The sequence below is a fragment of the Bos indicus genome, chromosome 2 (genome assembly GCF_029378745.1).
Source record: "Bos indicus isolate NIAB-ARS_2022 breed Sahiwal x Tharparkar chromosome 2, NIAB-ARS_B.indTharparkar_mat_pri_1.0, whole genome shotgun sequence".
NCBI classification, from domain to species: domain Eukaryota; kingdom Metazoa; phylum Chordata; class Mammalia; order Artiodactyla; family Bovidae; genus Bos; species Bos indicus.
Window position 1 is genome coordinate 36,238,394 of NC_091761.1, and position 16,120 is coordinate 36,254,513.

General features: G+C 46.3%; 1 protein-coding gene across 2 annotated transcripts in view; it reads left to right on the top strand.

The window, feature by feature from the left end:
* The first annotated feature begins 4,524 nt into the window (after nucleotides 1-4,524).
* PLA2R1 (phospholipase A2 receptor 1) overlaps nucleotides 4,525-16,120 on the top strand; it is a 136,416-nt gene continuing 124,820 nt past the window's right edge. Inside the window, exon 1 of one of the 2 annotated variants that reach the window (XM_070799261.1) lies at nucleotides 4,525-5,169. In XM_070799261.1, coding sequence (XP_070655362.1) covers nucleotides 5,061-5,169 — 109 coding nt within the window. In that variant the 5' untranslated portion in view covers nucleotides 4,525-5,060. The remainder of the gene's footprint in view (nucleotides 5,170-16,120) is intronic. The other variant, XM_070799256.1, reaches the window with a different exon arrangement.

Genomic DNA, 16,120 nt, shown 5'->3' on the forward strand with positions numbered 1-16,120 from the left:
CTCTTTATTTAAGATTCTGCTGCAGCCTCCTAACCCTTGGGTATTGCTTACCTCCAATCTGTTCTGCAAAATATAGTAGGAAAGTTCTTTTTAAAACATAGCACATAAGTCTGGTCACAGTGAAACCTCTTAATGGCTTCCCCTTGGCTTTAGCACAAAGATTTTTAACATGATTTTGGACCTAGCTTAAGCCTTTCCTATTCAGGCTTATGTTCCCAAAGCCTCCCACCTCAATTTCTAGTCTTCCTGATCAAAGAACTTCTCAAGCATCTGCTGTCCACCCTTGCCTCTATTCCCTCTGTCTGGTACATTTTTCCACTCCCTGTTAGCTCAGTTAAGTCTGTCCTATCCCATCAGCCCTGCATTCCCATTCATACTTCCAAGCAACAACTCACTTGCTTTTTGTACCACAGCTTCTTACATTTTCTAGAATTTTATAGAAATTGTATCACAACGTATATATTCTTTTTTGTCTAGATTCTTTCACTCAGCATAATTGCTTCAAGATGCAACCATGCTGTTCCATGCATCAGTCATTCATTTCTTTTAATTGCTGAGTAGTATTCCATTGCATGCTGCTGCTGCTAAGTCACTTCAGTCATGTCCGACTCTGTGCGACCCCATAGACGGCAGCCCACCAGGCTCCCCCGTCCCTGGGATTCTCCAGGCAAGAACACTGGAGTGGGTTGCCATTTCCTTCTCCAAGGCATGAAAGTGAAAAGTGAAAGTGAAGTCGCTCAGTTGTGTCCAAATCTTAGCGACCCCATGGACTGCAGCCCACCAGGCTCCTGTGCCCATGGGATTTTCCAGGCAAGAGTACTGGAGTGGGCGCCATTGCCTTCTCCGTTCCATTACATAGGTAGACCTAAAGCTATTTACCTATTCATTCCTTGATGGGTATCTGAGTTGTTTCCAGTTTGGAGCCATAACAATAAAGCTGCTATGAACATTCATGAACAAACCTTATATGGACATTCTTGGGTAAATACTTAAGAGTGGAATGTCTGGATCATATGGTTGTTAGACTAGATTGAAAAGTGTCCCCCTTAAATCACATCCACATGGAACCTCAGAATAAGACTTTATTTGGAAATAGGTGATTATTAAAATCAGGTCATACTGGATCACAGTGGTTCCTAAATGCAATACTGATGTTTTTATAAGAGAGATATAAAGGGAAGAAATCCATGTGATAATGTGGGTAGAGACTGCAAGGATATAATGAATTTTCTTCACCATTTTCACTCAACATAGTTCAGGTTTCTAATTGTTTTCCCAGTTTCAAATAACTCCAAACACTATATCCCTTTCTACCTCCTTCCCTCCTTCATTCATTCATTCAGCAGGGACATCCTGAGCATTTACTAAGTGTCAGAACAGTGCCACCCTGGAGAGTCCAAGAGAAGAAAAAGGTAGTGGGCTCTTCAAGAAATTTACATCAGATGAAAAGTATAAATAAAGGAATAATTCTAATCCAAAGTTATGAACTGAGAGATGGAAGATGTGCCAGGCATGCAGGGGCAGGTGTTCCAGGTGTGTGGGGCGCAGGGGTGAAGAGGAGACATCAGTTCAGCAGAATAGAGCTCTTCAGGGTTCCCTCCTGAGCTTCCCTTTGCTCTTCTTTTTGCAGCCCCACTCCCTCCTCCCATTTCCAAAGCTCCCATAAAAGGACACTGAAAATATGCCAGACTCTGTGCCAAGCACTATTTCATTTAATACAGCAGCACTTTGAAGCAAAAAGTACCACCCACCCGCATTTTATACAGAAGGAACTTCCAGAGACTTCCCTGGTGGTCTAGTGGCTAAGACTCCATGCTCCCAATGCAGGGGGCCCGGGTTCCATCCCTGGTCAGAGAACTAGAACCCTTATACCATAACTAAGACCTGGTATAGCCAAATAAATAAATTTAGAAAAGGAGGTGGGGTGAGGAAACTGGGGCTAAGGAGACTAACCAGCGGATAAGCGACAGAGCACCTACTCTAACCATCACACTATCCTGCCTCACGAATCTGAAACACAGGCAAGACCGTGAGATGGGGAAGGATCATTTTCTCAAAGGCTTAAAAGCTCTTTGCCACATTTCCCACCTCAAAGACACATGCAATACTTTCAGGAAGAGATGAAAACTAGCTCTTTAGGAGTCTTCTAATCATTGAATAGGAAATTTGGTGTCAGGAGGCCAGGAAGCTGTTATCACCATTCTTCGTTACACTAATTGCTTTGAAGATGAAACATGGCTTGTTTCCCTCTTTATCCTGCTCATATTCATAGCTCTGCTCCTTTGGAATATTATCTGCTGTGGGTCAGGGAAGGTTTTTTCCCCTCATTACATAGAGGATAAAACTGAAGCCAGAGCAGGTGTATGTATCACCCAGATCCCACAGCCAGTGAGAGGTAGCCGAGTGTCCCAGTGACTGACCTTGCTTTTCAGGTTGCCCCAGTAGCTGCCCTTTGCTCCAGCAGGTCTGCCCACTCACTCTCTCCCATACAAGCAGTTCTCACGCCAACTTTTGTATTTTTTGGCACAGCTTCTTCCCATCCTAAAACAGCCTCTTCCTCCCAAATATTCTTCACTCCATCACAGCACATCTAACCCTGAACAGTCACTCTAGCATGGCCTCTCCCACTTTTACTCCCACTGTACTGCACCTCACCAAGGATTAACATCAGGATTGCACTTTCCTAGTTAATTGTGCCACTTGGATAACACTCAGCTATCGCAATAGATGCCAGCCCGCTTAGAGCTGAATCATCTACTTTGGGGTTTTCCCATAGTATGCAATGTAGTTCTGAGGCCACAAAACAGACTGATAAATACATCATGACTGAGGTCTATATACTCCTATATGCTGAAAACATCCCTTTTCTACATGTTTCAGGCAGGGATGCTGACTTCTCCATAAAAGAATATTTATTGACTCGGTTAGTGGAAATGTCCACATTTTCTCAGCCCCACCTGTTTTTTTTTTTTTTTTTTTCACTCCAGCAACAGCCAGCCCTACACAGCTTCCCTCTGGGGCAGGGTGTCAGCAGCTCACCACTGCCCATGCCATGCACCTGTTGCTGCCTGCCCCAGGGCTATCCCTGCTTCCCTATTTCACTCTGATCTCCAATTCCACTCCCTGCCAGGGATCTCATCCCAGGCTCTGCTTCCAGGGGATCTGGGCTAAGACAGTATGAATCCACTTGGGCTGACTCAATAAAATATCAGAAGCTGGGCGGTTTAAACAATGGAAACATATTTCTCAGTTTTGGAGGCTGGAAAGTCCAAAATCAAGTTCCTAAAGATTTGGGGGTTTGATGAGTTCTCTGCCTGTTTCGTAGATGGCTACCTTCTGGCTGTGTATCCTCACATGGCCTCTCCTTGGTGCCTGGGTGGAAAGATCTCTCTCTTCCTCTCCTTATAAGGTTGACCTTATCTAGGACCCCAGCTCTTAGACTTCATTTAAACTTAATTAACTCCTAAAATCCCCATATCCAAATACAACTTGGAGGTGGGGAACAGTTAGGACTTTAACAAATCGGGTACTGGGGACACAACTCAGTCTACAGCCGACAGTATCATTTAAAACTATTGGTTTGAGGGAGCTTCCCTGGCAGTTCAGTAGTTAAGACTCCAGGCTGCCAATGCAGGGGGCATGGGTTCAATCCCTGGTGGAGGAACAAGGATCCCACATGGGGGTAGCCCCCAACACACACACCCTGCCAAAAAATAATTGGTTTGGATCAATAGGCAGCTAAGGAAAGCAAGGTTCTCCAAGATTGCACCACCTTCCTTTTTATTTTTTAAAGCTCCATTTTGCTCTCTTCCCTCCTTTATGTTTTAATGACTAGCATCATAAACAATGTTTTATTTAAGGACTATTTAGGAAAGATACTATACTAGCCTGTTTTCATGAATATTAAACATTTCTAGTAGGCTTCCCTGCTAGTAGGCAGATGGTAAAGAATATGTCAATCTGCCTGCAATGCCAGCGATCCGGGTTCAATCCCTGGGTGAGGAAGATCCCCTGGAGAAAGAAATGGCAACCCTCTCCAATATTCTTGCCTGGAGAATTCCATGGACAGATGAGCCTGGCGGGCTATAGTCCATGGGGCCCGCAAAGAGTCGGACACAACTGAGCAACTAACACACACACACACACACACACACACACACACACTTCTGCTAGTTACCCGAAAGACTACATTCTAGTCACAGTTTTCCTAGTTTAGGGAGGAACTTTTGCCAACTTAAAGTGTAACCTCTTAGAGAAAATCACTTTGCTTTTCTGGACCGGTTTTTTAGGTATAAAGTGGGACAACAAGGTAACAGCTGTGACACGGGATAACCCGGCTATTCTGCTGGGTTAGGAGAATCTGAGATGGAAGGGGGAGGTACTCTGTAAAGGGGAAAGGAGCTCAGCAAGGGAAGAAGCTTCAGGGTTCTCTGGAGTGAGTAGGGCGGGGACCCTGGCGCACCCCCAGGGACCTCTGGGCTCCACATTCCAGGGGAGAGGGAGTCCAGAGCGTTCCTAATGCGCCTGGGTCCTCGGAGCAGCTCGGTTTCCTCTAAGCTGCCTGCCGCCAAACCCGCAGTGTTTACCAGAACCCGGGTGGTGTATAAACCCAAATGTCAGACTTCCTGTCCCAGAGATTTTCAACTCGCTCACCCCCAGCTCCTATTCGGCCTCCCCCAGGAAGGAGAGGGAAGGCTGGAAGCAGGAGGAGCTAGCCCGGGGCAGCCTCCCCCCTCCCTCTCCACCCTAAAGGCAGGAATTTCTGGGACGGGCAGATTGTCCACCCCTCTTCCTCCTCCTGCTCCAAGCCGCAAAGGGAGAACCTCCGCGACTTTTCCGTCTTCCAGCCAGAGAGTCCCCCCACCGTGGCGACAGGGGTGACTGACGAAGTGGGTCTCGGGGACGCAGGGGTGGCGAGGCCCCCGGGGAGGGTTGGAGCGCGGAGGAGGCTGCGGTCCTGCCCTCCGCCACCCCACCCACCGCAGGGCTGGGCGCTGGGGCTGCGGCGCTGGCCCCCCGCGGGCGCTACACCCGGGGACCGGCGGGCCAAGTGGTTAGCGATGCCGCTGCTGTCGCTGTCGCTGCTCCTGCTGCTGCTGCAGGTACCGGCGGGCTCCGCCGAGACCGCGGCGTGGGCAGTCACCCCCGAGCGGCTCCGCGAGTGGCAAGGTGAGTGTCCCCCGGGGCCAGAGAGACCAGCGGGCACGTCGGGGGCGGAGGTGATCCAGAGGAGGAAGGGGCGAAGCAGCCGGGATTAGACCGTGGTCCGTGTGGGGAGCGCAGCGAGGGGTTGGTACCTGGGCTCGCAGGCCGTTTGACTCAACTGTGGCCGGGGACGCGCTGAGCATAGGAGGGTAGATATTTCAAAACGTAAACTATTCGAGAGCGGTGTATTTGGGACGATCATCTCTGGGGAAAATGATGACAAAAAGATGTCCCATCTTGTTCTCCCCTAAAGCAAGCGCTGTTGGTGCACGCTGCCACCCGTGGAGTGTCCCCAAGCCGGGCTTCTCCGTTCTGCGCCGTCGAAAAAGAAAAACAATCTTTATTAAAGCCTCTCCGGCCAGATGGGGAAGAGGAGCCTCTGTGGCCCGAATAAACTTATGAGCTGGAGCAAAATTAGCTCTCTGCTCTTCAGTTTCTTAACACTTTAAAATATAGGGGCTGTGACATCCGTAGGACTACTGATCACAAAATGTGACCCCTTGCAAGGCACACAGCATGCCAGTGAATGGGGAATTTGGGGGGGGGGGCGGTTACCGCCACAGTGTACACGTGTACTCACGGCTTATCAATTATTTATTGAGCACCTACTATACATAAGATTCATAAAGGGACAGGTACAGAGATAGAAGGGCTTCCCAGGTGGCGCTAGTGGTAAAGAACCAGCCTGCCAGTGCAGGAGACACAAGAGGCTGGTTTGAATCCCTGGGTCAGGAAAATCCCCTGGAGAAGGACATGACAACCCACTCCAGTATTCTTGCCTGGAGAATCCCTATGGGCAGAGGAGCCTGGAGGTCTACAGTCCGTGGGGTGGCAAAGAGTTGGACACGACTGAAGCCACTGAGCACACACACAAACAGAGACAGAAAGAGAGATTGCCTGCATTCATGAATAACTATATGGGGCGCCTCAGAGGCAAGCAGCCAGCATCCAAAGCGCGAGCCCAGGCGTGAGGGGAGGAAGGTGATACAGGGAAAACTAAGTAAACCAGGAGGAGCCTCCAGGCAGCCTCCATCCTCTCAGCCTTTGGGGAGAAGCTTGAACAGAAGGGGTAAAACAAGGTGTCACCAGTGTCTGTTTCCCTTCTCTACATATTCTGTGTCTGGACTGTATCCTCCTGCATTCCTAGGAGGCTTTCCCAAGGACTGATTGAGCAATTCTTATCCTAAGGCGGCCAAAGGTCACAGACCTCTTATTTCTTCAGTGAAATGTTCAGTGAAAATGTTCCTGCAGATGGGCATGTGATCTGGTGGGTGACCCATCTCCACTAGCAGTGACTGTGCCGAGCTTATTCCTTTACATTTTAAAATGTGGATCTTGCCTGAGCACTCATGTCTAACTAGAACAGGGCAGCAGCCCAGAGGAGAAGTTGGAACGTAACCACACAGAGAGAATGCGTTGGTGATCCCTTGAGCCAGGGTTAGCACAGATGGGCTAATCCCTTCTATATGTAGCAGATCCAAATCCCAGCTGAGATTGTTTCTAATCAGTGCCTTCTTTTTAATAGTCAAGGACACTATGAAGTTAGAATCGTCCACTACCTCTTGTACACTCATAGTTGGCACAGAGAGTCTTCACATATGAAAATGGTGCTACTGATTTCCAAAAGCACAGGGACTGTGTGGCACTGAATGCTCCAATCATCACCCAGGCTCCCCTTCTTGACTTTAAGCACTCTGATATATCAGTGGAATTTCAAGTATAATCTAGATGGGTTTAAATCAAGTTTTTCCTGTTTGTCCAAAGATGGAGAAACAAAATCTTCACGTTGGAAGGGACCTGAGACATTGTCTACTTCAGCCATCTGTTTTTCAGACATAGAAGCTGAAATATGGCTGCTTTTTTTTTTAGGTTTTGGGTGCTGAGGTTTGCCACTGTGTTCACTGAGGTATACTGACTTACTCTGGCCATGATTGACATCCCCAGAGCAACCAGGAGAAAATATGCACCTGTGTCAGTTTCATATCCACTAATAAGGAATATGTAATAATACAAAGTGGGGCTTCCCAGGTGGTACTAGTGGTAAAGAAACCACCTGCCAATGCAGGTTAGACCTAAGAGATCCAGGTTCAATTCCTAGGTCGGGAAGGTCCCTCGGAGGAGTGCAGGGCAACCCACTGCAGTACTCTTGCCTGGAGAATCCCACAGACAGAGAAGCCTGGCAGGCTGCAGTCCACAGGGTCGCACAGAGTTAGACACAACTGAAGTGACTTAGCATGCACAATAATACAAGGCAGGTTATACATGTTCTATTTTTAATCTGAAAATTTATTTGATATGTATTACTGATTGATTTCTTATTTATTGTAAGCATCCCAGCCTTGAGAGACAGATGATGGATGGTATTCTGGTGACTTTTCAGTCATTTATCAATGCATGCGTGTATGCTCAGATGCTCAGTCATGTCCAATTCTTTGCAACTCTGTAGTATATAGCCCGCCCCCCCCCCCCCCCCCCGCCCCCAGGCTCCCTGTCTATGGGATTTCCCAGGCAGACTGAGTGGGTTGTCATTTCCTACTCCAGGGGATCTTCCCAACTCAGGGATCAAACCCACATCTCCTGTGTCTCCTGCGTTGGCACGCAGATTCTTTACCACTGAGCCACCTGGGAAGCCCCATTTATCAATGAATTTGTATTAAAAAATTAGTAGATACAGCGTCATATAGTAGTTAAGTTAATGCACCCTGGAACCAGACTGTTTTCCTGAAGGAGAAGTAGGCAGTTGCCCCATGGAAGCAAGAACATTTGGGGAAAACACAGAATGTGTGCAAAGGCAGAGTCACGTATTGGGCAACAGAGTTCAGTGGGCTGAGAGTTCTGATCTGGGCTCTTTAGGATGGGGGAAAGAGAGCCACTGAAGGTCACAGGCAAATGGGGGCCTGGAGGTAAGGGTATCGGGATCTCAAGGGGCCCCGTGGACAGGTCTTCCTGTGCCACCAGGCCTCCTGAAAACAGAGAACTGGCCACTGAGATGAGGCAACTTCTCTGTTTCTCAGGGGCTGGTGGGTGGTCCTTGTTTGGCTCTTTCTATGGACCGGTTTCTTCTGCTTCTACTTGTAGGATCTTTCATAGATAGCTCCCACAGCATCCTCAGAAGAGTCTCTTAATTTCCTAAGGGAGGAATCTGGCCACACTGGTCGCAGCAGACTGGCTGGTCCCTGTGCTCTACCCATGAATCAGAGGCCCTCCCATGGCTAGGAGGCCAAGGTAGGGGTGGGAGGTACGCACAGGGATGCGGTCTCATTGGGGGCTGTGGATGGAGTAGATCCCGGAATAGAGTCATGGCAGGACATATGACTCTTTAGAAGCATCTGAAAGATGAGGAAATGAGTTTGTTCACAGGCACTCTGCTCAAGGGAAAACAAAAACTCTGGTTGAGTAAATTGGGTACTGCTAAGAAGGATCTTGTGAGTTTGGAAAAGGGGAACCAGAACCAGATCACACTTCGAAGTTTAGGGCTGCCATAGTCAGTTTGGGATTTGAAGAGAGGAATTCTGAAGGGCAGCCAAGAAACCAACTAGAAGATTCAAGCAATTGCCCATAACGGAAGAGGCTGATGACCTGAGCTAAGTCAGTTCTAATAGGAATATTAAGGAGCAGAAAATGTAGATTCAAGAAATAGGAGTTAAAAAGGAAAAAATAAAAATAAAAAATAACAGTGAAAGATGAGAGAAATGGCAGAATAGGAAGGGTAGTGATCATACAAGGAAATGATAAATTTTGGAGGTAGATCTGTTCTCAGCAGAGACCAGGTCCAAGATATGGTTGCAGGAGTGGTCACTAAAGTGCGAACAGGTGAACGAAGGTTCTCAGGGCAGAGGAGATCAAGGAACTGGGAATCCTGAGCAGGGCAGACATATGTTGATACACCTGCAACTTTTTATCATTAAAAAGCACCCTCACCTAATATGCTGCTCTGCCACTTGCCTCCTCTGTTTCATTCCATGTTGTTTTGCAATGCTGGTCAGGACACACTTAATTTATTTTGTCACGTTAATGGGCCACAACTTGAGTTAGAGGAAACACTGGGCCAGAGTGTTAGGTCATCTGTATGGAGGGTAAAGGCCTTGAGGTGGGGAGGCTGATGGAGTACTGCCGGAGTCACATAGCGAGGAAGAAGTCCTAGGTGATACACGCCGAGATCAAGGAATGAAGAGAGGGTGCCACATAGAAGAGGGTTTTGAAAGAGGGTGATAGGAACCACCACCTGGAGGCAGCAGTGGGGAGAATTCATGACCTTGAGATTTTCCCCTTAGCTTTCATTTCTCATACAAAGGTCAAAATGTCCCTCACGCTAATCAGGTAGGTTCTATTAATACACACTCTTCTTTTACAGAAGAAGAAGGGTTAAATAACTTGCACTTACAGGAACTTGTAGAGATTCAAACCAGTCCCTTAAGCACTAAATGCAAAAGACCCCTGGAGAGTTTTGCAACCTGATAAAACAGCCCATTCTGTATCCTGTTGTTTGCTGGGAGATGCAACTTGATTTTGTGACTGGAGGACCAGGAGGCCAGCCTCTTGCTCTCTTCAACTTCCCCTTTTCTAACCTGTACGAACACATGTAGGAGTGAATATTTTCACAAAGCAGAAATGTGCAAAGCCATTGATTTTTACTTTTTTTTTTCCTCTAGGCAATTTTTATAGCCCTGAGTAATGAGCCATTCTGCTAATCTGGAGATCTGGAATTTAAGTAAAAGTATGATCAGATCCTGGTTTAGCCGCCCTGCCTGGTCATCAGCCACTCCAGCCCTCAGGCTGTTTCTTCCATCTCCATCTATCATCTTTCAGAGTCTCTTCCACTTTATACTTTTCTCATCCCAGTTTCTCTAAATGGCTCCTTTCCTCACATGTCTTTGAGAGTCAGCAGAGACTTCCAGTTTTTCTGGTCCTTTTTACTCTTTCTCATTAAGTTCCTAACCTCTTTTCCTATTGTTGGTTGTCGCAGTAACTGATACTACAGAGCATCGATTTCAAGCCAATTACCAGAAAGACTGAGCCACACAGAGCTTGGTGGTGCCCGCGGCATCCCTTCTTTGAGCTAACAATTTGCTTATTTATACCAGGGTTTCTGAAGAAACAGTCCCTTTGTTCTGCCTCTTCTGAATCCATCCCTATGTGATGAATCTTCATATGATCCATCAAAGTAATGTATCAGAGACATTTATAGACTCTTGTCTCCATTTTCTTTTAGAAATTATCCTTGAAATCCTTTTATGAGATGTTCCAAAACAAAGCTAGGGACATAAATTATATTTTTTAATTGATCAGCGTGAAAAGAAATATTATAGCTCATAAAAGAAACAAACACAAGAACACCTTATAAACACTATAGTAAGCCAGTTAGGATAGAATATTTTATAAAGTCACTCAAGAAAACTGGAGGAACAACATTAGAATTTCTATAAGTTGGGTTCTGTGATACAGAGCTAAACAAAACAGACAAGAGTTTTCATACGTGGCCACATGACTTTTTAATTTATGATGCTTCCCAGATTACTGCAGCTCCAAAGAAATATGCTAATAAAAGGTTTCGTTATTTCTGGCTCTTCACATCTTGTCTTGAGAACTTTCCCTTTCAACTATGAAAATACAAACAGAAAATTCGAAGTAATTATTTAACTATAAACATTGTTGTCTTATTTTGCTGCTATTTTTCACTATCCATGTCCAAAGTTAGTATTTGTTTTTCTCTTATTATCATTTATAAAGCGGCCATAGTGACTGAGGTAATCCTTACCAGGATGCTATGAGGACAGCATTATTATTAAGTCCATCATGCAGATGGAGAAACCAAGGCAGATACTCCAAGTTCAAGCATTTCTACCCTAAAAGAAGTGCTCAGTGGTTTGCCAGGGTCTTTTTCCCACAGTGTTAGCCTTAGTCAGTTAATAGGGCATATGGGCATTGACCAGAACAGTCTCATAGGACTCCATGCTCAGCAAGGCATTGTCCTTGTGGTTTAATTCTCTCTGGTTTGGGGTCTTGGAATTCTTAGTAACTTTTATTTCTGAATTTGTTCTTTGGGCATGAAATCCTGTGGAACAATGGAGCACAAGCCAGGAGTTTAAAATGAAAGTGTTAGTCACTCAGTCATGTCCGACTCTTTGTGACCCCATGGACTGTAACCCACCAGGCTCCTCTGTCCATGGGATTCTCCAGGCAAGAATATTTGAGTGGGTTGCCATTACCTTCTCCAGGGGATCTACCTGATCTAAGGTTTGAACCTGGGTCTCCCACATTACAGACAGATTCTGTACTGTCTGAGTCACCAAGCTCAGCCCCATTTCATGTCAGCTCCTTGTTGTGGTCTGTGCTGGAGTTGGAAAAGCATTTCCAGACACAGAGTATTTCAGAAGGGAGGTTTACAAAGAGCAAGAAGGAGAGATAATGAGGGCTCTGCAAATGCAGCAGACCAGGGAGAGCCCACCAGACCCTGTTAGAACAGTGGGTCACCTCAAGGGAGAACCAATGCTTTTTGTGGGTTAGTAGCCAATTTTTGCAGCCTCAAAACAGAAAATTCCTGCTAGAAGAGTGTTATTAGGTTATTGTCTAGGGCACTCTAGAGTGAATACTGGAGTGGGTATTTTTACCTCACATGGGTAAGGATCCTTACCTTACATGGCTGGTAAGGATCAGGGGGCTTTGGGCAACAATTACAGTGGGGCTCGGCCAGTTCCCAGAGATGACCTTGGTGCTGGCCTCCATATCTGTGGCCTTAGCACAAAGCTTTGTACCTGTTGGGATAGGGCTCCATACTCCTCACCAAACTGGGGTGGTTTTCAGCCTCCTCATCCATGCTCCTGTACTCTGCCCACCGTGACAACCAGGTTGCACTGGGGCTGGGGAACGGGAGGCCCAGGGCCTGGAAATGGGCGGCCAGTGTTCTCCAGGAACAAGATAAGGCTGCTGTCCCCTCTGAGTGGCAGCACCACTGCAGGTTCCATGGGGACTGAGTGGGGACTTATCATCTTTCCACAGTCCAGGGACTAAGTATGTTCCCAGTGATTTCCACCTCAGAGGTTGCAGCCCTTCTTGGGCCTACAGAAAGTGGAGACTGACTGGACCTCCCTGTCCCCGCCAGGGCCCCACCTTTTCATTTTACTCTGGGCTCTGCAAATTAGGTAGCTGAGTAAGAAGCATGGGGACTGTTTTGGGGTGAATTGTGTCCCTCTCAAAATTATGTTTAAGTTCTAACCCCCAAATACCTCAGAATGAGACCTTGTTTGGAGACAAGGTCATTACAGATGTAATCAAGTTATAATGAAGTGATTAGGGTGAGCCCTAATTTGACTGATGTCTTCATAAAGAAGAGGAGATTTGGACACAGAAATATGAATAAAGAGTAGATGATAGGAAGAGATACCAGGAGAAGACAGACATCTTCAAGCAAGGAAAGAGGCCTGGAACAGACCTTTCCCTCACAGGCCTCCAAGGAGCCAACTCAGCTGATACCTTGATTTTTGACACGTAATCTCCAAATCTATGACACAGCCTATTTCTGTTTAAGTCACTTAGTCAGTGACACTTTGTGACGGTAGCCTTAGCAAACAAATACAAGGACTAACATTATGTCTACCATTCGAAGTTTGGATTTGGTTTTGTTTTCATTTCTGTCTTTCACTTAGCAAAGCAGATAAAATGGAGAAAGTGAAAGTGTTAGTTGCTCAGTCATGTTTTACTCTTTGCGACCCCATGGACTGTAGCCTACCAGGCTCCTCTGTCCATGGGATTCTCCAGGCTAGAATTCTAGAGCGGGTAGCCATTGCCTTCCCCGGGGGATCGTCTGGACCCAGGGATCAAACCCAGGTCTCCCACACTGCAGGCAGATTGTTTACTGTCTGAGCCACCAGGGAAGCTCAGCATAAACACTTTTGCTTTCAGTAACATCACATCATTCCCAGGGCTGTTCGGTTGTTGGTGGAGTTTTCTTTTTTTCTTTGTTTTGATGACCCAGTCTTTGAATCGCATCCTCCCAGGGTTTCAACACAAAGACATTGTTGAGGGAAGTTTATGACTTACTTGTCCTGTCTTAATGTCCTATCTTACTATTTCTTGCCATCACATGCTTTTTTGTAACAAGGCTCCCTGGTGACTGAGATGGTATATTTTCAACACAGTCTATAAGATGATAACAGAGCCACTGTGAATAATGATTTTTACATAAGCAATGTCTGTTAGAGACTTCAGAGTTAAATAAAGACAGAAATAATGGAGGAATAGATGAAAAGCTAAAAGGAAATGTTTTCAACTCAGTTGAAAATTTTACCTGTAAGATTCACAGACACAGTGAAGAACTTTGAAAGAGAGAAGATTTTCTGTGGGGGTCTGCTGCTGCTAAGTTGCTTCAGTCGTGTCTGACTCTGTGCGACCCCACAGACGGCAGCCCACCAGACTCCACTGTCCCTGGGATTCTCCAGGCAAGAACACTGGAGTGGGTTGCCATTTCCTTCTCCAATGCATGAAAGTGAAAAGTGAAAGTGAAGTCGCTCAGTCATGTCCGACTCTTAGCGACCCCATGGACTGCAGCCTACCAGGCTCCTCCATCCATGAGATTTTCCAGGCAAGAGTACTGGAGTGGGGTGCCATCGCCTTCTCCATCTGTGGGGGTCAGCTACTGCTAAAGATGAGATGGACGGAAAGGGAGCGGGAGGGATGGAATGAGAGTGGCCAAGGGGCAGGGGCAGTCTGGAAGGGTTAGTCCACTTCACACAGAGGTTGGTGAAAGGCAATTTGAGTCCTGACAAAACTGGAGCTCGTCAGAGCTGATGAAGCCAGGTTTCATTCCTCCTGCATGTGAGAAAGAGTATTGTATGCCTTGTGGAACTGAGTGATGATCTGGGGAGATCAGAAAGAAAGGGGAAGCGAATACGTGAAAAGGTTTAGCAAGAGGGGTCCCACAGGCCTGTGGAGGTGATGATTACCCAGGTTCAGAAGCTTCCGGAGAATAAAGAAGGCTCAATGTCAAGGATGATGCCAGGGCAGGAAAAGAGAAGGAAGTTCTGAGACAGGACAAGGGGATATTTTAAAACGTGCTCAGCTTTTTAGCTCATTTTATTAGGTTGGCCCAAAAGTTCACTCGGGTTTTTCTGTTACTTGTTATGGAAAAATCCAAATGAACTTTTTGGCCAACCCAACAGAAACCAGTTGATAGGAAGCCTATCAAGTTGATAAGCACTATCAGATTGTCAAGAGATAAACACCACATCTCAGATGATCTGGGATAAAATGCAAATATTCATGCAGAGAGGGCCAGGAAGGACAGACACATTTTCCCTTGATTTTGTCTTTCAAGTACAACGCACAGGCTGCAAACATCAGAAATTCCTTGCTTACTGGTTTGGAAAGACATATTAAGAATTCCGCTTCCCTGCATCGTTCAGCCATGAACGGGACTTGATTCACTCACACAGCATCCCTTCCTGCTGCAGTCATCTGAGTAAGGGAAACAATAACATCTGAATCTGACTCACTGGACAGGACAAACCTAAATTTGTGTAGCTGGGAAATGCCGATACATCTCAAGAGAGAAATTGCTCACCTTTAGATTGGTTTCAGGGCAGTGATCTCCCTGCCCCGCATACCTCCCAGATCCTTTTCATGCTAAAATTGAGATAGTGTCAGAACAGCCAAGAACTGGACAGATTCAAGAGCTGATCCTGGGGCAGGAAGTGCGTGAGCTGTGTGGGCAGATGGAGTAGAAGAGGGTTAAACCCCGGGGAATGGGGTAGGAGATTGAAATTGGATTGCAGTTGGCAAGCAGTGGCTTCCTAATAGCTTGTCTTAAACATAGCACTTGATGTGAACCGTGCATCTGAACTTTTCCTTCCACTTCCCTTAACGTGGCCAGCTTATACATCAGCTGGCTTAGTTGCCACTGTCATGGTGTTTTCCACCATAAAAGGAGCATTTTTTTTCCAATGAATTGTTTCATTGTTTTAAGGTTTTTTTTTTTTAATTGAAAGAACATACATCTCACCAAGGCTTACCATTTCAAATCATATTTATGTAACACTTCATACCTCAGCTTGTTCTAAGAGGAGCTGCTTAAAGTAGAAAGTGAAAGTGAAGTCGCTCAGTCGTGTCTGACTCTTTGCGACCCCGTGGACTATAGCCCACCAGGCTCCTCTGTCCATGGGATTCTCCAGGCAAGAATGGGTTGCCATTTCCTTCTCCAGGGGATGTTCCCGATCCAGGGATCGAACCCAGCTCTCCTGCATTGCAGGCAGACGCAGGCAGACGCTTTAACCTCTGAGCCAAGTAGAAGGTGACACTAAAAGGCAGGTGGAGGTGGGCAGAAGGGGTGCTGAGCATGAAGTGGAAGGGCCTCAAGAGGAACTTCCTGCAGGGACTCCCAGCTGGCATTTTTCCAACACTAATTACAGCCTGAGGCTTTAGACCCCAACCTCATGGTATGGTAGGAATCAGCAGGCAACTGACAACCCATGTATCTGAAGCCAGAAAACAAGACATTGCAACTCCCTTTTCCAGGCTTCTCCGGTTCTATCAATCACCATGTCCTGTCATTTCTTCCCTCCTTGAATTATCTCTCAAGAGACTAGAGTCTAATCAGTCTCTTTCTTTCTCATCACCACCAGTTGAACTAATATCTCTGTCTCTCTTGCCGGATCAAAGCAGAAGTCTTCAGAATGTTCTCCATCCTGCACATGGGCTGTCTCATCCCAGCTAAGTGAGAACTCCAGCGCAGGAACTTGGACATTTGTCTCACACCTACACTCTCCTAAAACAATTCTGAGCACACAAAAAGTGCTCAATAAATGTTTTTATCAAATGATTCACATTCCACACCATAGCCTCAGTCACGGCTTCTCTTGTTCCAAAAGCTCCTTTTCATCTGAATAATGTACAGATTTTTGAATAAAATTTAAGTTCCTCA